The 24352-nt window shown below is 40.0% G+C and overlaps 1 protein-coding gene across 6 annotated transcripts in view; it reads left to right on the top strand.

Annotated features, from left to right (window-relative positions):
• The window catches only part of LOC149297782 (transcription factor 12-like), a 96953-nt gene that overhangs the window by 14139 nt on the left and 58462 nt on the right, over nucleotides 1-24352 (top strand). For all 6 annotated transcript variants that reach the window (XM_089488316.1, XM_089488315.1, XM_089488311.1 and 3 more), the window contains exons 3-4: nucleotides 9375-9448; nucleotides 13575-13677. In XM_089488316.1, the coding sequence (XP_089344442.1) occupies nucleotides 9375-9448; nucleotides 13575-13677 (177 nt within the window). The remainder of the gene's footprint in view (nucleotides 1-9374; nucleotides 9449-13574; nucleotides 13678-24352) is intronic.

Here is a 24352-nt window from a genome sequence, read left to right as displayed (position 1 = left end):
CCGGGACAGGAGCCCAGGAGTCCTTATTTACTCCGATTTGCTCTGGTTTTTAAAGGGAATAAGTAAAATGCAGTTCATTTGCACAGTTAATTAAAATTAACCTTTGGCAGGAACCGTTCCCCCCCCCCCCTCCTTCTTGTTATTAGGGCCATCTTCACCACGGTGCAAATTGGGATACCCGGGGCCCAAGCATCTTTGAAGGGCCCATACACAGCTGGTTCTTTCGCTACTGATTGTCTGGCTGACCCATATGCGTTTCGTGACAATGAAACATAGCTAAACTGAAATTAGAACAGACCTCCCCCTGCACCAAGTGGTTTATTCCGGTGACAAGATGTGTGAATAAAAAATGGCGGCTTTTAGCCTCTGCCTTTCATAGCTCCAAAAATTGCATTGCAAACTTGACATTCACTCGAGGCAGTTTTTTGGGGGAAAACCCCTTTAATGTCATGAGTTGCTTGTTTAAATTATTCACTTACCTGTCCTGAGGTCACCCGCTCTCCATTTCACCTTGAAGTGGAGGCGTAACAGTCATGCAGATCGGCCAAATATTGAGGCCTCGAGGTTTTCTTATCCTCATACGTCTATTTAAAGCCGTGTTTTGTCCTCGTGATTCTTTTTTTTCCGTTAGGGGGAACGTGAGTGAAAAACATTTGTAATTATCAGCATTGCGTATATCCTCGTAGAGACGGTGTTATAGTTTGCTTCAAATGATATGTAGATGTGTCCCTTTCAGGGACCGTGCTGTGTATTGTTCATACGGACATCTTCTTTTTCTCTTTTAGTGAATTTTGTCCCCTGTTCAGAACCCACCCTCTAGTATTTTAGTTATCTGTATAAAGTTTCTTTGGATTTCTTTTTCTGTATTTTGCACATAAAAGTGCTTTTCACTTACTCTGCTGAGTTTAACATTTCTGCAACTAAACCCAACGCTAGAAACATCATCCCAAGTGTCGTTCGCAATAATTCTTTAATTATGTGAGATTCTGATTTTATTTACTAGAAAGATTTGAATGCCTTTGTCGGATGGTTCATACATGACCAGATATTCCGTATTCAGAAGGGCTCCAGCTTAGTTTCTAGAGCAGATCTAAACTATGGCTGTAGTTGGAGTGCAACTCTTATGTCTCTCAGCCAGCCAGGTGAACACCTGTTATATGCATGCAAAAACACAGGGGGCTGCTCACTGACATTAGAGCTGTAAACAGGTTTTTTATGTTTCTGCTATTCTGCTCCTGCTTCATATTTACTGTACAGACAAAAGCTTTGGTAGTTCGAGGGCCGCAAACCTCTTTGCAGGAGTGTCGGGCTCCAGGTTATCTCTGTGTTCAGCGGCTGTCCGAGCGCGATAAGACTGGTTAGTGGGTGTCAGCCTGTCGGCAGTTACCACTTGTATGCTGGCTGTATGCTTCCCTATTTTTTATTTTTGCCTTTCTATTCCTATTCTTGTTTTATAATTGCTTTCCCAGTCCATGCTTAATACTGGGCATGGCTTACGTCTCGGTGAACAAGTGTAATTAGAGCTCAGCTCGTAAATGAAAGGCTTCAGATGTAGCCAGAGGTAACGCGGTAAGCGATGATCGCGCCGGATTCTTGCATCATCTTTTTTTGTTGGTTGCGCGGTTCCTTACTGGATTGCTATGAATCGTACCAATTCCGGCAAAGTTGAACACCACATACTGAACAATAAAGCTCCCAGTACATGTAAAAATACATAGAATCCTAGCACCATGTATGCTGTCTTATCCGCTATAATTGTAACTATTAATACACGTTATGGATATGTAGATCTACATGCGCGATGTACAGCCATTACTATCCAAACATGCTCACACGTTCACCTAAAATACATATCCATATTCATGCGCTTATAGAGGAGCTGTTCCTGATCACCGACTTGGTGGCCACAGGAGTTTATACACACAACCTTACTTACTATTCAGGGCAAACTCGGCCCTCGTTTCAGGTGTTGGCCTTTTATAGTTGTGAAAGTGAGACAAAAAAGTTAATGTTACCTTAACCAGGGCCTACAAGTTATGGCATAAATCACGACCATAGAGTAAAGGTAGGCGAGCTGTGAGGACACCCAGTTCTGTGGTGTCTCTTCCCATTAGGATCTGGTGTCGGGCGTTCAGCAGTCTCACGTTGGCTCTTCCGCCGTGTGTAAGAGAGAGAGAGAGAGAGAGAGAGAGAGGACTTCCTGACCCAGGCATCGTAGCTGAACGTTAGAAAGCACGGTTCGTGACACTTTGATGGGACATTTTCTGTATATATTTATAGCGAGGGGTATCTCTCTGTGCCGGATGCAGAAGATAAAATATTGTATATTTATATTGAACACATCTGGAAGAACCCACAGAGGGAACGAGCAGCATCCCCTCTGCTTACAAATTCTTCCTTGGATACCCTGGAGACCAAACCTGGGTTTGCTTGTATGGAAAAATATATAGGTGATGACAGATCCCATGAGCATGAATGCTTGGTCTGTCGTTATAATCCACTTCCAAATGAAACGATACATATGTGAGTCTCGATTTTCTTTCTTGGGGTCGTTGTACTTCAGTCGTGAATCCCAAAGGCGCTCAGCAGCGTAGATACGTAATGCTGTGTGTGATCTGTGAGTGTAAATCGTTGCACGGCCCCTGCTGCGGTCTTACGGCCTGTGTCTCGGGACATTTCTTGACTACCCAACAAAACATACACCAGTTTTTTTTAAATGTTAAGCACAATTTAGAATAAATGTGTATTCCTGGCCACTTCCCCCGTTACGGCCTCTCTATTTATGATTTTCCAGAGCAAGTTATTTCCGTGCGACAGGCAGAGACTCGCATGCGCGGGATTATTTAGCGTCGCGCTCCGGTTGTACTGTAGGGTATGTTTAGCGAGGAAAGCGGTTTGTTCCCAGGTGGGATATAAAGTGGAATTCTGGACTACAACCCTTGTCACTCTCAGCCAGAATTACGAAATGGGTGATAGGAGTTCTACTTCTTCAAAAATGAATGCAACATAGATCCAATATCTTGGCATGTTTATGTAAATGTGCCGTTTGTACCCATTTAAAAAAAATAAATAATAATTAACCCCTTCTTATCTATGCCTACCCTGTGATATCTTGTGTATTGTCACCTTCATGTGCAACTTACGTGTAAACACAACCTCATCTTTTGAAATATTTGGAAAGCTAAAACATCGACAGCACAACATACAGAGTGAGAATGGCACACAACGTATAGAGTGAGAATGGCACGCAACGTATAGAGTGAGAACGGCACGCAACGTATAGAGTGAGAATAGCACACAACGTATAGAGTGAGAATGGCACACAACGTATAGAGTGAGAATGGCACGCAACGTATAGAGTGAGAACGGCACGCAACGTATAGAGTGAGAATAGCACACAACGTATAGAGTGAGAACGGCACGCAACGTATAGAGTGAGAACGGCACGCAACGTATAGAGTGAGAACGGCACGCAACGTATAGAGTGAGAACGGCACGCAACGTATAGAGTGAGAACGGCACGCAACGTATAGAGTGAGAACGGCACGCAACGTATAGAGTGAGAACGGCACGCAACGTATAGAGTGAGAACGGCACGCAACGTATAGAGTGAGAACGGCACGCAACGTATAGAGTGAGAACGGCACGCAACGTATAGAGTGAGAACGGCACGCAACGTATAGAGTGAGAACGGCACGCAACGTATAGAGTGAGAACGGCACGCAACGTATAGAGTGAGAACGGCACGCAACGTATAGAGTGAGAACGGCACGCAACGTATAGAGTGAGAATGGCAAACAACATACAAGGAGAATGGCAAATGCACTCTCGCTCTCCTTTTGACAGGAGTTGCATGTAAATGAGCTTATTTTGGCAGCTATTGCAATAAAAACACAAACGGCATCCAGTCCCTTCCACACAGCAGAAATAATTGAGTTTTACTTTGAAACAATAGTGTCTTTCACCCGTCCGCGCCTGTAGAATTTTGTGGTTTGTATAGTCTGTTGTGTTGCCCTTTCCCCCTAAATCGTGTTATTTACATATAGGATGAATGACAGGACACACCGGTTACATCGCGTGCGCGTGGCAGATACTCGCGTTTCCCTGGGGTTTGTACAGTGACGATGGATATTTATGGTGTGAAATTATTGTTTCTTTAAAGAAGAAAAAGTGTATGTGTTGACACTGCTGCGTTGCCATGGTTTAGTGAATTGTAAACCGCTAATGTTTGGTGCTTACCTTACAACCAACCAAAAAAAAACAAGTATTTTATTTTGAAGACGGTTCCGTCTGCCCAAACCAATAAATGTATCGCATCCATTTGTAAAATCAGTATAGAAGAGTGCTTGATTGTTATATAGTTATGAGTTAATAATATAAACCCAAACAGACGACGATTTCATGAAATAACTGAGGCTTTTTTTGGTTGCAGCGTCTCGGTGCTTCAAGGTTCACGTTTGCTAATATGAAAATGTGATCCTCCAAGGACTAACCTTTTAATTACTGTAATAAACTCTCCAACCTCCTCCCACTTTTCGTGGGGCTTTATCAGTTCGCTTTGTCATCAGTTATTTATATATTGTGACTGCTGAGTGTGCAGATGTATAGTGTATATATATATATATATATATATATATATATACACACTGTAATAACATGCACCAGATATGGCATGTGAGGCACTCCATCGGGATTACGGCATTTCCTTCAGATAATATGAATCCCTCAAACAATACCCTGGAGAATTCTTGGTTTCCATATCTTCGGGATGATCTCTGGAGACGGCACAATATACTCGCGTGTGAAATTATCTTCTTGCAAGCGGTCGGTTTTCCCTTTGCAGAGCAGACCACCCGGCACATAACCCATCATTAGGTAGGAAAGGAAAAATGTGGGGTCTTTCTGAAATCAAAATGAAGGTTTCGGAGTGGATTAAAATGACACAATGCCAAAGTGGTGGTCGCAGTCGGAATAATAGTGATTAGAGATAAAGTGAGTGGGAGCTCGGAGTGGAAGAGGAGGGGATTCATCCGTGTAGTCTCTTCAAATGAGACTGTTTCTAATTACAGCTATTTAGGATTTCACAGTTGATAAGAACAACTGCCCATTTTTCCTACCTATTGTAGTAACCAAAACCTTACCCCACCATTTGTAAAACCAATTTATGAATTCAGGGTTGGATACGTCCAGGAGCCTGTTAGCCATGTGACGTTTATTTCTCTGTGCTGCTTAATCTTAGTATAGTATTTGTTATAGATTTATGTGAATGTCTGCCTTCCTGACTCTCCCCTAAAGTCACCGTGGGTTTGGCCAGCCCTGCATTTAAGAGAATCCAAATAAGAATGAAGAGCGTACTTGAAAAGTAATGACTCGGTTACTTCTATTACCGTAATAGTAAGGCTCTGCGTTTTGATTTAATGTGCATTCGCTGGCTGATGGGGGGCGTTCAGCGAGCTCTTTTTGCGCTGACGTAACATTGGAGAGGAGGGCTGTCGGGGAATGACATTATCTTTCTTTTTAAACCCGGTTTTATGTTCTAAGAAGACTTTTAGGAAACCGCCGAAAATGCATATCCACTTGGTTTTCTATCTTTACCTGACAGATCACGTGGACCACGTTACATTTCATGGACTACGTTAGGTGGACCAACACCAGATGTTCTAAAAACCTGGTATAAAATGAACATCGCAGCATTGATTTAAGGAGGGGGGGGTGTACTGCAAAAAACATTTACATTAGAGAAGTTATTTAAAAGGACCCGCTTCCACACCTGCACATGTACACCTTTATAATGTGAGAAGAAATCTCCACATGGACATCCTGCGTGTCTTTTGGCGAGGGGGAGATCCTTGCTCTGTTAGAAAAGCTGTGTGTGGCACATATTTTGTGTTAACTTTACACAGTGAGCTAGGGCTCACTACAGAGCGTTTCACGGAGAAATACTTTAGAGAAGGCTAAAGGGAAGCGGCGTCAGACATTTTTAGACATGTATTTCTTAACGTAACAGTCATCTGCCCCAGCTTTCTTTACTAACCCTTTAACGTTAAAATAATTTCTCCCGCTATGTATCAGTAAATAACCCCTGTCCTTTTTTAAAGTTTCCATTTAAAAGGAGAAACGCTGCTAGGATCGGGTTGAGCGCAGTCCCCTTTCTGTTCATTTCAACACATTGGTCCCTCATGAATTATGTGAGCTGCTATTTCTAATGAGGCTGTCAAGGCCGCTTCTATTGGGAAATAAGGCAAAGCTGTGTTAAACACGCATTTAAGGCTGCATGCGTTACCTACTAAAATAGTTCAAGTGAGAAGCGTTACGGCAACCTTTGGTTTACCCCGACATGCGCAGCACATGGAACGCGAAGCGGCGCCGGCACCTGCGTGATTTGCTGCCTTTTCACTGACTGCATTACTTTTTGCTTTTGGTGTCTTTGGAAGCTCCTTGGGATACATTGTTCTTGGAGAGTTCGGTGAATACGTTTTGATGTACTCCTGTTATCAGCGAAATAATGTCATCGTTTTTATTAATTAAAAAAAATAATATTTTACACATGTTCATAAAGAGGCAATTTGTATTAAAAGAGCATTCTGTTTACTATGCTGCACCCGTTAACTTAATGGGGCGCTTTGTGTGTAGAGTTGCCTCAGACCACCTGTAATACTTCCATGAGCGAGCGTTTGAGCCGACTGACGTTGAGTATAACGTGCGCACTGGCCCATCCGGGCTGCGGGGAAACGTATAGGGAGGATTCCGATGACTCCTTCCATGTATTGGCAAGAGGGAAATGTTACTGGAGACCACACCATCGTAAGCATGAAAGTGCATGTAAAGGCTGCGTTGTCCCTTTAACCATATCTTTCAATTCTCCATATACTTGCATTCATGATCATTTATTTTCTCGTCTGCAATGTTTGTTGCCTAGGCCTGCCTTATAATGTTTATATCTATCTAGCTATGTAGCTATCTTATATAAACTACAAACGTAGGGCTTGTGCGTAATTATTACGGATGTTACTGGAATTGAATGCACGCATAGAGATTGTCTTTTGACTTATTCATGAATTGAAAATCGACATTCCTTCTTTATCTTCTTTACTACTTGCAATTCCAAAGCATAAAACATATGTATAATATAATATTTTCGCCTGTCCTGTTTTATTTTTTGTTTTTGGGTCTTTTTTTTTTGTTGGCTCTGTAGGCTGAATGTTAGTGGAGGGAGTCACCTTCTTCAGGTAGAGATATCCCCCCCAAAGAAATGCAAAATGCACAATGCTGTCCCGGTTACTGTTAATTTGCTTCTTTAAAATGTGACACGGGTGCTTTGTACCTTTTGAGTATACCGAGAAGGCCGATTAAAAAGTGTGATTCGGTTTGGTAATGGGATTAAACCAGGGACGACTAACCTGTTCTCCAGCTGCTGTGAACTAAATATGCCAGCTCTGAGCCCTAATTTCCGCTGGGAAGAGAGCCCTTTGGCTATTCCTTATGTGGAGAGTCGCTGCTGTGTGACGTCCCCAGCAGATGGCGCTGCACAGAAACGGCTAGAGTTAGCCCACATTTTTCTGCTTGTTGCTCTATATGGGGGGGGGGGGTTAGCAGAATTTGTTTTTATATAGCTGGATTTATGTTTTTTGGAAACTCATGCCCTGAAAAAGGCCCAAAAAGCTTTCAATCCTGAATAGAATTCACACTCGTTGAGGCATTTTTCTTACCCCCTCCCCACATAGGTTTGTTTCTTTAATGCTCTTGTTTCACAGTTACTAATTTTCCTAAATGCTGTTCTGGAAAGTATGTTGTGTTCCTAATTTTCCATATTTGCGGGAACCTATGTAGAATACTTGAATATCTTGAAAAAGTAAATTCTCTCTATATTGGTTTAGCTTTTTTTCCCAGAGTCAAATGGATCCATCACCAAATCACCGCCCGTTAATCCACTGGTTATAAATAATAAATGGAAACTCTCATAATCTCGTAATTATTCTCGTATAAGAGTCTGTCCAAATGCATACTTAAAAAGTTGAGGTCTCATCTCGTTACTCTACACCATTTAATGAATTGCCTCCAACGACCGTTTTGTAAATATCTCGTAAATTCCAGCATATTTATTTTTGCCTTTTTGTTTTTCCTTTTCTTTCTTTTTGTTTCTTCATTTGAACTGACTCACTGTATCGTGTTATGTCTTTTGGTTCCTATAAATTATGAATAACCTGTTAAGTAACATATTTGTCTTTAGCTCATATAAAAAAAATAGTCTAAAAAGACTGTTTCTGAGCATTTTCGGTCCCAGTTGCTATGTTTTGTTTTTTTTATCAAACACTGGGCTGTTGTTTTGTATATAATTCTTCCTCTGAATACGCCAGATGTTTTTCATGCACCCAAACTAAGTGCGTGTGACTGGCAAAAATATATGGTTTAAAATACAGGTCTTGTGATCCACAAATGAGTTTTTACTGTATTTTAGACATCTGCAGTTCACATTTTTTCTTAATGCTTCCAGTGATTCACTCGCAAACCACTTTTTTGTCTTTTTTTTTTTTTTTTATTTTCTTCTGTTTTTCCTTTTCATCTGCAACATACTTTTTATGCCCACACAACCATACTTACAAATACTTCATAATTTTCTTCTGCTAAATCTAATCTCAGAGGAATATAATTATTTCCAAAACAAAATTAGATAAAAACTGTTCAAGATAGAAATTCTTGTTTTCAATACCTGTCAGAGAACTTAAATTAGATTTGTTTGGTCCGATGCATTTATTTGATCAACATATAACAGATGGTGAACGCATACTGTATATTGTCTTTGCTTGTTTGTCGTGCTTTTACGGTGGGGTTTTGCTTTAAAATGTAATTTTAAGTATTATTTCCTCATGTTATACTATATAGTATACACTTTAATTCTGAATTGATTGGAAATCCAATCCTTTGTAGACGTCTTTGCAAGCTATGACTTCATGGCTAACATTACAGCTTTAAACAGAATATACAGTGAATTAAATATATATATATATATATATATATATATATATATATATATATATATAAAATTATTTGGTGGTAGTCTTACAACTGTGACTTATCACATTGCTTTTGATTTATTACCATGACTATTATTACATTCTAGTAAACACTTCGATGGAAATAGTTTAAATATTATTCTAAGTAGCTTCACAAACATAACAAACACAAGTGATCATTTACGATTTGTTCTTTACTGAATAAGCCGTTTACTAAGGCTGTGATGTCTCTTATTGGCAATGCTTTTTTCCTTTATCCATGCAAGATTTTATTCACAGTTTTTCAGGCAATATATCTGCTTTTATGATCTTTTGGCCCTGTGCGAGGCATTAAGTCTTTCCCCACTTTCTGAATTGTAGGTATGGAAGAAAGGACAGCTACAGCTTCGTGGGGAACAAGCAATCAGATCAGCCCATCGTACGAATCTTCAAGAGTAAGTTGGCTTTGCTAGCCTTTTAGCCGCATGTCCAGAACTCCCATGGGAGCAACAAGCAGGTTTATGGCGTTGCTGAAGCAGAGAACACACATGTTCCATTGCCGTAACCATTTATGTGTGTATTTATTTTAGGATAGATTCAACGTATACTTATAATCTCTGCAGGAAAGAATCAAGTTTTTGGTTCCTCAACCCTTACGTGACGTGTGAAATGCGCTATTAAAAAGATTTTTTCCCTCAAAGTTTTTTTTTGTTTTGTTTGTTTTTCCCCGCTTCTGTGACCTTACCAGTGGAAATACAAAGTCCTTCATGGACTTTTGTAAATAAAAACATGTACAGAAATGTAATTAAGGTTGTGTTGAATTATCTAGTTCTAAAAGATGTTCCTAAGGACACATACGTAACAAAAAAAGAACCAAACAAAAACCATAAAAGTGATAGGATGAAATAGTTTATTGGAGCAATGTACCATTGTGTACTTCGGATACTGGGGGGAATTTATTTTCTTTTTCACACCAAATGAGAGGTGAATGAATCTGATGATAATTGTGTTCTAGCTGAACACAGACAGGGTTAGTGTGAAAAAATGTTTTTTTTCCTTGTTCTAAATTTCATACAAATATTTAAAAGATTAGCATTTAATTTGTGAATGGTAATTGTTTCCTGTTTATTTCACTAGGAGATTGTCCTGCTTGCCAGTTTAAATGGTGCCATTTTAAAGCTGCTCTCTCATTGTGAAGTTCATCATTAAAGGTTTCAGGGTATTTTTCATTGACATAATCGGATGGCATTTCTTTTAAACTAATTTATTGTAATAGAACAAGCCTTTTTGCAATAAAAAAAATTACATTTAGGTCTAGATGTGCAAACCTCCATAGTAGAATCCAAGGTATAATATCACATGACCTTTTTACAAACTAGCATTTTTTTCTGTGTCCCTTGAGGTTTTGCTTATTCCTTGGGAATTAATCTATATGTTTACAATATATCCTTGGTTGACCTAATCCATTCTGTTGTTATTCAGATGTCGCATTTTCTTGTGCCATTACTTCCCTTTTTCTGTTTTTCTTCCCATGCATTTGTTTATACATTGAGTTTGAAACGAAATAATACCCAAAAACTTTGCAGATGTGTATAACGTTGCCCAATCTAAATACACAAGTTCCTCTTTTGTTAAAGACCACCCAAGGACAATGGCCATTTACAGTGGCAAGAAAAAAAAGTGAAACCTTTGGAATTACCAGCATTTATGTCAAAATCTTTATTTAAGTATCTAAGTTACAATAATGAACAAACACAATCTGCTTTAACTCAAGTTATTGTGTTGTGTACGTATTGAATACATCATTCAAGCATTCAAAGTATGGGTTGGAAAAAGTATATGAACCCTTAGGTAATGACTTTAACAAAAGCTAATTGGCGTCAGGAGTAAGCAAATATGGAGTCCAATCAATGAAACGGGATAGCTACGCTGTATTTCTGATGCGTTTGATGTTATTTTAATGGACAACATTTGCTTTTCCTTCAAAAGCAAGGAAATGTATTGGTAAAAGCATCTGTGCCATTTTTATTGAAGCATTATTATATGTCACCCATGTATTTTGAAAAAATATCTTTTGAATCTTTAGACAGGAGGCTTTTTTAGTGCAACAACTGCCCCTGAGCAGTCTCTGAGACAGCCATATCTAACTTTTAGTGCTGCTTTAGTAATCCAGAAATGTTTGCCAGAATAAATTGAATGTCTCTGCTTACAGTGAAACAAAACACAAGGTACTTTAAAAAATATTTCAAATTATGTGTAAAACAACAAAAAGTAACTCTTAAACCGTTATGAATTGGTTGCTAATTTATTTATCTCCCCAGTTTAATGTATCCTAGACATATATATTTACATGTATATATGTGTGTGTGTATGTGTATATATATATATATATATATATATATATATATATATATATATATATATAATATAGCCTTCTCTTGATACCATTTTTATCATGGTTTTTAGTTGCATTTGTTGAAAAACGCTCCAATTTAATGTTCTGCAATACCCTACGTACAAAGTTGTTTTTTGTTATTTTCTTTCTTTTAAATGTTTAGGAACAGAAAAGGGATTTGGTGGTTTATTCACTAAAGTGAGCGACACCTGCAAATGATTTTTGCTTTTCCTTATAAAGTCTTCAGCACAGCTTCTAAAATGTGGGTGTGATTTATTCCATATTTACTAATGAAAATGAAAATATAAATGAAAGCAAATGTGTGTACTGATGCTGAAACCTTTTGATTTGATACAACTATGCTAGAATGAAATATTGGTTCCCATGTAGGTGAGGAACATCTGTCCCCAATATGTGGATTTATTCTATAATTTGGATGTAATTACCTTTGACAATTGCATAGTCTGCCTTCAGTGGTTGCCTTTTCAGATGTGGAAATAAGATCATTCCTTGGCCATGTTTCTATATGTAAAGTGTTCCGCGTATAGGAAGAGCACCCCGGACATGATGCAACTTTCTCCCACGGAGACGATGTAGGTGCTTATCTGTGTTTATATGAGGTGTGTATAGTATGAAATAGAATCAAAATGATGTTACCAATAGCCACACGCCTGCTTAGTCTACTTATTATTTCTATAGAATTTGAACCAATATTCTCTGAATTGTGTTCTCCAAGCTTGTGCACGCAGTACTAGACTCTCTTCAGCAGCTCTTTCATCCGGCTAGACAAAAAATAATCCAATGCAAGGTAGACCTATGCTGCCGAATGCCTTGTTACGAGAATCCCCCACTAACATATTGACTATTGGAATCTGATTATATTTCGTTTATGATGGAAATGGATTCCTGTAATGAAGTAATATGGAGTCTTATTTTACCACGTTCTTGATCAGCGAGGCTTAAAATAAATCTATAAATAAATACACATGTAGCTTCAACACAGCGCTACATATTATTATCCACTTAAAACTCAGAACTGTGACATTGCCTCACGTTTAAAACCCCAAAACAGAAGGGCAGTTCCTTTTTGATAGATTCTCTAACATTAACATTCGGTCTAAATTGTATGTGTTAACCTTGGCTATAAGCCACTTGGTTTCCTTGGCAGCTGCGGCTACAAGCTGCCTATCTGACAGACGGGGCTACAGCTATGGCTACCAGAGGAGACCCTTGTGGTCACGATCAAGTTGTAAATGTCAGGCCAAGTCTGTTTTCGTGTCCATCATTCTTCTATATTGCCAATTGTATAACATGTAGAGCGGGCTATAGATCAGTCTGGAATTGAGGACATGCCAGACAGTACCTTCTAAAGCAGAGCATCAGCAGGAGATGATGTGAATTGAAGGCGTTGTTTTGAGTTGACATTTTGGCAGCTTCCAGTTATGATTTTGCACTGACATCACCTCAGTAAGTATGCAGAAATGGGTCTTGGCCTATAGGCAGAACAAATAATAAATGCTCAGTGCTGTTTGTCTTAATTCTTCTGAACAAGGGCCTTTGCAGCGGGCACATTTTTTTCGACTGAAAGCTGGACACGTGCGGTCGATACTTTAGGCTAAGTGATATTTGTAATAATGAAAACACTTGTTTGTACTCTTTGAATTTCCAGTGTTAACCTGGTACAGCAAAAGAGACAAAGAAAGTAGGGAAGCCCCGGCCGTACTGCTTTATTCATTTGTAAGGTGCTTGCGCTGTTACGTACTTTTTAACGGCAAAACCGATCCATTTTATCAAGCTGAGCATGGGAACACATTTTGTTTGAGGAGACTAAATTCTCCATTGCATTATTTCGTTCATTGATGTTGTTATTCCAGCTGTTTCATATCATGCTTTACTATACAGCCTGCCGATGACCGACACAAATTACAGCTAATAGTAAAGAATTTCTTTTTCTCATGTCAAGTAACGTATGCTGTAGCTGTGTTAGTTGACAGTCCGAGCCCTTTCTGTTATGCCTAATAAGATAATATATGTAAGCTGGATGACTTTAACATATTTAGAGCTGAAAGCTAACTTTGTCATGACAGTGGCCAATTACAACTCTATACATGAATTAGGAGTGTCATTACACTCAATTAGCAAGGCTGCCACGTAATCTGCTTAATACTCTGCTCTCTTTTCCCTAGGGTTTTGCAGACAGTCCTCATTACAGTGATCACTTGAATGACAGTCGATTAGGGCCCCATGAAGGATTGTCCCCGACACCTTTCATGAACTCAAATCTGATGGGTAAGTAGGTAATTCTTTGCGAACAGCCCCTGAAAGCCTCTTTGGTTCGGAGACATCATGTTTCATCCCTTAGCCAGGAATTACACATCTAGCATCTGGGCCTGAGAGTTTTTTCTTTTAATAGACTCTGATTGGGTCACTTGTCTGAGTTCTTTATCTAGATGCTTAACACAAGAGAACTAGATAATCTATAAATTAAATATGCCTTAAATAAAAATTGTGTGTGTGTGTGTGTATACATATATATATATATATATATATATATATATATATATATATATATACACACACACACACACTGAGCTGCATATTCCAAACAGACCTGTGCGGTACACTTGTTGAACTATTTACATGTCAGCTTCAATAGAAACTTTTACTCCACCTGTTAATGCATGGAGTGTTAATACTACAAGGTATTATATTTGTTGTCTATGTGACCTATTTTGTGATCTGAGTATTGTCCTTTCAAGACACAGCCATGATAATCTAAGTGGATTAGTTAAAGCCAAATCCTGGTGGTCTGCAATTTCTTTTGGAAATCTTCCTGCTTTGTCTGTGTTTTCTCCTTAATCTTTATTTGTTTAAAGCAATTATATTGTCTGGGGACAAACTGTCAACATACATCATATACATACATAGAATACCCACCATTAAGGTAGTTCGATTATGTTAAACATGCTATGTGATTGATACCTTTCAAATATTGAATAACTTTCACTAATGAACACTATTGTGTTCCAGCATGCAAAAGTGAAGGAAAGAAATAGAAAAAAAGCTTTGGGGAAAAAAGTGGAAACATGTAAAAATTGAAGGCGAAGTCACTTGTGGCAGGGGCAGACTTTATTTTCTGTGTCACGTTGACATTTCAGCAATTTCCAACTCCAGAAGCTGTAATTTGCTGTAAGATAATAGAGCCAATGACTCAAAACCAGGATGCGCCATCTGACCACATGGAAGAATATGTTTTTTATTTATAAAGTTATGCTTGCTTTAATGTTAGTTTAGCAGGCCGTACAGAAGTCTGGTGTATTAGGTGACTTGTGCTGCTGGAGGTGTCATTACAAAAATGGTTAATCATTTTGATGCATTGTAACTAGGGCTGCAACTAACGATTATTTTAATAATCGATTAGTTGGCCGATTATTTTTTCGATTAATCGGATAAAAAAAAACAATATGCAAATTTTTTGTTTATTTAAAATAATTTAATGAACTGGATGTTAAAAAACAACTTAAAATTTACATTAACATTCTTATTTTGTTATGATGTAATAAAAAAACAATATTTTCAAAGTACAAAAACCCAAACACAATATTTATGAAACAAAATAACCCCAAACATTCTGAAAAGAGGTGGACTATTACTGTTCAAGAAACTTTGCCCCAGCCCTGGTACTTTGCACCCAGCACTTTGCACTTTGCACCCAGCACTTTGCACCCAGCCCTGGCACTTTGCAGCCAGCACTTTGCCCCACCCCTGGCACTTTGCAACCAGCACTTTGCACCTGGCACTTTGCACCCAGCCCTGGCACTTTGCACTCAGCACTTTGCACCCGGCACTTTGCACCCGGCACTTTGCACCCAGCACTCAGCACTTTGCCCCAGCCCTGGCACTTTGCACCCAGCACTTTGCACTCAGCACTTTGCACCCAGCCCTGGCACTTTGCACCCAGAACTTTGCACCCAGCCCTGGCACTTTGCACCCAGCCCTGGCACTTTGCACCCAGCACTTTGCACTGTGCCCCTGCACCCAGTCTCCAACTCTGCCCTGCACCCAGCCCTGCCCCCACATTCTGCCTTGCCCCCACACTCACACCCTGCCCCCACACTCACACCCTGCCCCCACACTCACACCCTGCACCCACTCTGCCCTGCACCCACACTCACACCCTGCCCTGCATCCACACCCCCACTCTGCCCTGCACCCAGTCTCCCACTCTGCCCTGCACCCCCACCCCCACTCTGCCCTGCACCCAGTCTCCTGCCCTGCCCCCACACTCACACCCTGCCCTGCATCCCCACCCCCACTCTGCCCTGCACCCCCACTCTGCCCTGCACCCCCACTCTGCCCTGCACTCAGTCTCCTACCCTGGCCTGCCCCCCCACCCCCACTCTGCCCTGCATCCCCTGAAACCCCACCCCCACCCCCGCGAATCGCTCTGTGCGAATGGAGCCACTCGCACAGAGCGAACCGCTCTGTGCGAACGGAGCCACTCGCACAGAGCGATTCGCACAGACATGAAGAATACTTACCTCCGGAACACGTCACATCCGTCACGCAGTGCAGAGCGTGTAGCGGAAGCAGGGAACGCTCGCGGAGGTAAGTAAAAGGAGCCAACAACGAATCGATCACTCGATTAATCGATAACGGAAATCGATTTCCGTTATCGATTATTATCGATTCGTTGTTTCAGCCCTAATTGTAACTATTCAAGCCTTAAGAGATTCATCCAAGGCGCTTGCTAACGTGTGATTACAGCTATTACCTTATGAATCTTGTCGCTGGTGTAAAGCAATTAAAAATTAACTATAGCGTAGCAGAGCCATCAGTGCTGCGACACGTCTTTTTTTCTTCTTCTACATAGAAATACTGTAAATGTACACGTTAAATGTTTTACTTTGCTTTTGCTTGTTGCAGAGTAGAAACAGTAACTAGAAAGTAATGGGACTGTAAAGCCTCTTTGGTTGCCAAGTAGACACACGTCACTTTCCAAATCCCAATGCAGCATTTATATGTACACTCATTCTTAAGTGAAAACTCGGTGAAGTTTTATTTTCTGTTCCCCGGTCTAATCTGGTTTAAGACATCGAAATCAAGAGATGACTTCATTTTGAAAGATCATTCAATTTTATGCTTGCCTTTTAAATTAGATAAGCATTTATTGATATTGGGGGCAGATGAAGCTGTATTTTTTGATACCGTAAGATGATGGTAAATGTTGCGTGACCAGGCGAGGTGCTGAGTAACTGCTCTATCTGTAGGGTGATCTGTTTCACCTACCATGAACAGCGGGTGCATCATATCTGACTTACATTTATAAGCTAAACAGCAATACATTAATGAACACGCCCCACAGTTTATAAAGTTAGCATTATTTTATTCAAATAAATATTAACTAATACTGATCAGAATGTAGACCACTGGCCGGTGTCGGATATTGTGAGGTGTGTATACTTAGTGGTGTAGCTTATTTTGTTATTATGCAACATACTATATTATGATGTTGCACCATTTGTCTCTCTCCTGATGTTATTGCTAGCACCTTGCTGTACAATAAAAAGCACTTTATTGAAATTATCCAGAATGCGAGGTCTTTCTAGTTGTATTTCAATGGGGCTGCTGGTATCCCGCGTAGGAATTGTTGGATGGACTGCTTGGAGGTGCTACAGCGTAACAGCCCGTACAGGAACATAGTTACTATTTTCTTATTAACCGTCATATTAAACAAATGATCCAGCGAAAGAGGGATTGTTTCAAAAGGCAACAGTTAACTTGCAATATACCAAATGCTTACTATGACCAAGTGGTCAACAGTGTAATACCAGAAGGGGGCAGCGGAGAGCACACTGTTTAGTTGAAATTAATTAAGTGCATTATAAAATACAAAGTGTCGGGGTTCCCCTAAAACACCCCCCCCCAAAAAAGTGTTCACATTATACAATTATATCTCGCATACAGGGACCATAAACAGCCTATCCTTGATACTGACGGGATACATAAATAAAATGTAATACAAGTATAGTTCTTATAGTTCTCATATTAAGATATTGGCCTCCTATTGGATAAGTATTTGTCAATTCACAAATCTAAGAGATTTTGCGATTTTGAACATATATATTTCATGTTAATATGAATTTTATATTGCAACCTCAAATATCTGTAGTTAATCAAGAGTTAATGTATGCAAACAAATGGAAACCTGAATGGGTTAAGCTTGCCAAATTCAGCCTCATATTTCATTGCTTCTGTTAGCACTTAAAATAATCATTACTAAAACAGGAGGAATTATACGTCAAGAGGATGTTGTTATTTTGAGTATTATGCTCAGCCATAAGCGTATTTGCCTGAAGAGATAGTGGATTATAAAGTGTCACTGTCTTTCATGATGGAGCTCTTAAACACTTTAATGATCTTGTACATAGCAGAAGAGAGAAAAAATTCTAACAAGGGTTGATAATGATTCAATAATGAACAATTTGCCACAGAAAGATGCATTTCCATATTCATTTAGTTATTTTTGAAGTGTGCTGTGCATGCAGTAAAGCTATTATGGAGCTTCTCTCTCTCTCTCTCTCTCCCCCGACTAATGAATTCCAGAATTATCCTGTTGATTCAGAGGCATAGAGATAGGACTCTGCTTTTAGAGGAGATGAAAAACGTCCAATCTATTGGCTCATGGGTAAGCAATTAGCATCAAACAGATTATTATAAGGACAACCTAATATAAGTCCTTTTGAGTTTTGACCATAGCTGTGATTTACTCTTAAGAGGCACTATTTAGAATTTGCATTCCTTTCTTTCCCCGCTTGTAGATTAATTACAGTCCTTTTAAAGTTAATAGTTATCCACGTACAGTACAAGCTGATTTCATCCTCCTGAGCATCGTGTGATCTTGTTGGCTCAGTCCATCAGAGCTGGAGCGACGTCAGACTGACACATTGCAACTATACTTAGCAGTGTTAAAAATCTGAAATGTGTAAAATAATTATCCGCGTGCCTCGCATGCATGGGGGTTCTTGCAGTTGTAAATGCGAAGCAGTCGACAAAGCAATGAAATCCCCTAAAGCTAGCATATCCTAGGAACCATAACAGATTCAGATCTGTTTTATCTACCTACATGAGCTTCAAGCCCTGACGGCTGGCCTTAATGTTAAACTCTATCCCTGCCTTACTGAGAGGCCGGCGTGGACAAGCTAGGAATAGTAGGGGAGCTTTTTTTAAAAAATATTTTATGGTGATTTTTTTTTATGCGATGTGTGACAGCTTTAATAAAATGTAGCTGCATTAGTCTGAAATCTCATTTGTTTCGAATTTTGCCAATATTTTCCCTCGTTCTACAGTGTGGCATTGTGTTGACATAGCCTGTTTAGACATGCTGAGTGGGGACAAACACATCTCGGAGTCGGCTATCTGAGAATGCCAGAAGGTGCAATTATTGTAGCTGACATCTAAATAGACCTTCCATTTTCAGTGTTGCTTAATTAAGTGAAATATATTAATTTTACCTTTTTAATGAGCCTATAGCACGATTGTGTTTGACAGTACCTCTATTTATAAACATAACCTTGTATATCAGAAGCCTATCTTTGCCTAAACGGGACATGGCAGAGGCATTATTAAACACTAATCTACATTCACCGGCCCCTTCCTTCCCTCCCTGTCCGTAAAGAGGGCCGGATCTTCTTGGTCCCTCCCCGCACGGATGAGGATCACCGGAATACTTGTTAGGAAGAAGGGGTGCCGCTCAAAAGAGCTACCTAACTCCCCTCCTCACCAGTAACACTCTGCGATGGATTTTCAGTGTTCAAAGTACAGTCTTCTGACTGTATTAAATCAAATACAAAAAAGTGAAAAATAACTTGACTTGGCTACTGCCTCACTGGATACGCCGATCACTAGGTTAATCTCTGTAACCGTTCTATGTTTGGGTGACATGACACAGGCTGCATGTGTTAACGTCACTGTGTGTAGTAGGTGGTTATTTGACATGTCGATCAAAGAAGAGAGAAGAGAGAGCTGCGGGTTCAGTGTGCAGGCTGTGTTTCGAGCTATATGCACGTACGAGTAGTTTGTCACTTTGGTTTTATTTAAGTATTCCTATTTATTTTTTAGGGGATTGGGGGTGGTTTATTTCTGTGGGTGACCCTCGGCTGTCATCATGTCCTCGGGTTTTCTGTTTCAGGTATCTGTAAAGTTAAAAAGGAATTTCCACCAAATATTTACTTATTACTAGTATTAGAACAAAAATGTTTCAAAACATTTTTGGTTTTTGCATGGTGTGGCATCTCTTATCTCTGCATTTATAAAGCATATTTTTTTTTTATGTATAAGGGATTTTTTTGTTACATGTGTCTGTGTGTGTATGTAATATATACATATCTTTTAAACCTACCATTCTGGCTCAGAAATTTGTATAAAAGTCCCATAAGGCTAGATAGCAGGGTCCTCAGCTGCTGTTGTATCTGTATGCATAAATGTATATTTGTTAAACACCCTACCTTTTATATTGTACTGCGCTGCTCTTAAGAAAGAATAAATAATATAATACGTGTGTATATGTAGTGAAAGTAAGGGAGCGCAACGAATACTGTCCCCCATCTACAAATCGTTATTGTAGAAGGCATAAAGCACTCATCTTTGTTCGCCTTCCATACACTACAAACATTTGCAACTTGTAAAAAGAGATTTGCTTTATTTTCCAATGAACTGCTTGGTAGCACATGAGATGAAGTTGGAAACATAAGAACAGGTTGTCTGATCGGCTTATAACGCCCTCTAAAGTAGTGATCGTTCATGTGGCCTTTTCATCACTGAATGAAGGGGTTAGCGATTTGTTATGCTGGCAGTCACTCTGTAAATAAAAATGCTCTAAAGTGTTTGCACCTGTAATATGCATCTCACACACTGGTAGGGTCAGTTTTACCTCCCCACCACTTTCTGTATTGTGTTAAAGAATACATGGTGTAGTAAATGAACAGCGGTGCGGTGTGTTAAGCATTGTGTGACCCAGAAGGGAGGCGAATTGAGCAGTGTGTGACCTATTCATGATGTTATGTTGTGTACACTATTCAGCGTGTTCACACTGGGCACTGTTGTGTATGAATGATAAATCCCTCTGTTCCGTGCCAGTGTCTTTATGTTGTTTCATTAGACTCTCTTACTAGGCAGATACACAATTGGAATTTCAGCTCTGACATCAGTCATTGAAGTGTACAGCTGACAGAATTACAGTTCTGTTTCCATAGAAATACTTAATTCCTTTTAATCACAATGTTTTTGGCTGTAAACTTTTAGGGATATGTGACTGTTGATGTTGTTTCTTACTGCTAGTAATAAGTCTCCCATCGCTGTCTGTATTAATATGTTTCTCTTCTCCACTTTGTTTGAGCTTTGATCTATTAGTCACCTATGCAACTGTTTTGTACAGCTGTTCAATGTTTGCCCGCTGACTGACTGGCAAACCCCCCCGTGACCAGTCACCACACTGCTGTTCCACCAAAGATTTTGTTCGTTGACAAATGGTTTCCAGCCCTGTATCTGTAGAAACAGTGTAGTCCACAAATCACACTTTTATTTTGCCTGGGTGCATGCATTCTTTTAGTTATTGGAGTTAATGTGTATGGGGTTACTTTTATCTCATTTCAGTCCACCTGGCTACCAAAACTAGAAAGCTTTAGTATGTAAACTTCTTGCACTCCCATTGAAGTCGGTGAAACATAAACAAGTGCTGTTTTCACAAAGAAGTCATGGTGTAGCTCCAGTCAGGAGGGTATAGGGCATTTCTGGGGCAGAGTGGCAAGCCTGGGGGTAGATGTGCATAACTTGGGGGGGGGGAGGTTGGCAAATAAAAGGAAATAGAAACAAAAAAAATATTTTTCTCAATCATAGCTTTTATTAAATATGAAAAAATAGTAAATATAAAAAAAGTAATAAAACTTATATTCAGGCTTTTTCTTTTTTTCCCCCCTAAATTAATATCCAGATCAGATCATAATCATAATAATAATAATATCATAATAGTCTTATAATCGAGCAAATACGGTATATTGCGCGTGTTATTTCTCTCTAGTTGAGGTATTCCCCCTGAACATTGTCGCTGCGCTGGGATTTGCCTTGACTTTGATGTGGCGGAGAATGCTCTGAAATGAGTGTTTGCGGGTCACAGGTGCCGCGCGGCTAATCTGCGGTGCAGCTGCTCGGAAGAGACATCTCAGTAGGCCATCTTTGCTGCCCTCCACCCGGTGAAGTGAGGTGGAGACGAGAGCAGGTGTGCATTACACGACAGAGGAGTTACTGACAATCCGCTCTCCCTCCCTCTTATTCTGTAATCATACGCTTTCAGCAACCTCTGTTTGCGGGTTTCTGGGTACCAAGCGCTCTCGCAAAACCACAATCACTATATAAAGTATAGCAGCAATGCCTTTGTTTAAATGTTTCTGCAAATCCTTTTATTTTCCACACTTACTGTTTATGTCGCAGAGTTGGATTAACATTTGGGAGGAGGTCGTGTGATGTTACCTTAGGTGACAAGCCCCCCCGAAAGCACGTGTGCGTCTTATAAGTCGGGTAGCTGTACGAACCCCCCTGTCGGATCTCCCGTCTGAGCTCGATGTGCTTTGTAAAGCAATAGGAGGGGCATGTTTTTATTTTGATGCCAGTGATTTAACTGTCCCTTAGGCCGTTGCTTAGCGACCTGCCTAGTAATTAAAACAATTGTTATTGCAAACAGATTATGCGAAAGAAAAAAATAACAATGCCTGTTATTGGATTATTTTGTTGCCTTGCCACAGCGCTTTCAATTTTTAAGAGTATATCCCCCCCCCCCCCCCGCCTCCCTTGGGAACTTTTAACAGGACATGAAATCCTACATCATTGTTGTTAGCTCTTAAATTGCCAAGTAAATGTGTCTGCACGAAACTGCTACTTTTAATAGAATTTAATTTAAAAAAACAACTCTAAATGTAATAAACCAATCTGTTGCAGCCATGACAAAAACTGTAAATTCCACTTTTTACGTTAATACAGAGTATATGAACTAGTAATATGAATCGACTAGATTGTAAGCTCACAAGAGCAGGGCTGTCTCTTCCTTCTGTGCCAACAATTGAAATGATTTATTTTGGCTACCTCTTATTGTAACAACGCTACAGGGCCTGCTGGCGCTATACAAATAGATGTAATGTATATTGAGGGTTCGCATTGCTTGGGGGTCCGATTCTAGGAAGGACGCCTGCAGTGCACTGGATTTAATACTAACAGGGTATAGAGCATGGGGAGGCTGCTGTCAACATACTTCTCAGCCAAAGGAACAGGCATGTCACAAAAACGACAAGACTGTTCTTCAGTGCCACGCATAGGCCATCTTTACCTAGAGCTGTGGACAGACTCAAACCCATTAGAGCAGTGAGATTTTTGACAGAAACACTCAGTAGCCTGGAAATTATTTTCTCCATTATTCGAGCTCACAGACCCCCTGCACTCCCTTCCCATTCACTGGCACAAGGGCAGGGACTGGTCAATGCTGGGGTCAAACGTGATACCACTCCCTAGGGGAGATGGTGCACAAGGGTAGAAAGCTTCAAATTATTCTTCCCTAATCTTCAATGGAAAGTTTACACTACGTCCGGTCACTTATTTTGCTTATCGCCCCCCTTCCTCTCCTTTCCATTGGTAGGGTGCACAGTCCTAAACCCAATCTCAAATAACGTTGGTAGGAACATCCCGATGAGTTCGCCGCCAAATTCAGTCGTTATTTTAGTGAGCGGCACAAGGTTTTGTTACACATGGCCGAGCAATCATACTGGCTTTTTTGGAAATAGGCATGGCATGCTTCGCGTCTCTCTGGCACAGAGCGATGTATCTGATGTTAATCCCACTCTTCCCTTTAGAGATTGTTAGCTGTCAAAATATGCGCAGAAATATTTGCTAACACTCTCTGTAGGTGTCCAGCTGTTAGACGTCTACAGCCATATCTTTGGAGATTCATGCTGGAAATGAAAACCAAATGTGCAAGCAGCCTGCTGCATTAAGAAAACATGAGTTTGTACGGGTGCTGAAGGATTCATAGCGTATTGCCAGGTGTGATTGTATATTTGCTGCTTCATTTTTAATGCTTTGTGTTACGACTGGGCAGAGGCGTTTAACCCATTCTCTGATGCCGAGACCAGCTCGCCTTGCTTTGGCGCTCCAATACTCTTAAGGTTAAGTTATATTGAATGATCCAGTCGTGTACATTCTGTGGCTTGGTTTCACGTTCGTATTACATTCGAAAACGTGACATGTTTAATCTTCTTTAGTAGGTGGTGGAAGTAAACTGCGTGTTTCATCGTACCAAGTCCGCTTGGCTTCTATTGCACTAAACGAACAGGCTCATCTCCTATTCGACTGAGACGGCAGTTTTAATTGGCCTCATTCTATTAAAGATTATATTTCTTGGACCAAAATACAGGTTGGCAGCATGGAGAGTGTGAGCTTCATTGGTGCTCACAGCTCTTCCCAATCCCTCTTGTGATTTATTTTTTTCCTAGACTCTGGAACAAGCTTAGTCTCCTGGCAAATCAATACAGCTAATAAAAAACAAAAAAGAAATCCTTTTGTGATTGTTAAAGAAAGGAACAAAGAGAAGGGCATTTGATTGATTACCACAACACCCCCCCATCTGTGGTTTAAAATCCACTTAATTGGAAATCGGCCATTTTTATTTAATTTCTACCCTGACGTGTGAAATCTCACAGCAGGTCCCAGTTGCTGAGAAATATTTTTATTATTTTTTAGATATTTTTATTATTAGGTTTATTAATACAGCTCCAACCATTTGCGCTTTGTACAATACATATATTCAAGGGGAATGACAAAGCTAGAACTGGCGGGCTAAGACAAACCGATGCATTGGGTAGAGAGGGCCCTGTTGGCGAGCTGTTAAAGCATTGCGCTGGATCAATTCACTTTGTATTGT

The sequence above is a fragment of the Sceloporus occidentalis genome, unplaced genomic scaffold, assembly GCF_023333645.1.
Source record: "Sceloporus occidentalis isolate IW3139 unplaced genomic scaffold, rSceOcc1.0.p SCAF_37, whole genome shotgun sequence".
In the NCBI taxonomy this organism is placed as follows: domain Eukaryota; kingdom Metazoa; phylum Chordata; class Lepidosauria; order Squamata; family Phrynosomatidae; genus Sceloporus; species Sceloporus occidentalis.
This window is presented reverse-complemented; position numbering and strand designations above follow the sequence as displayed.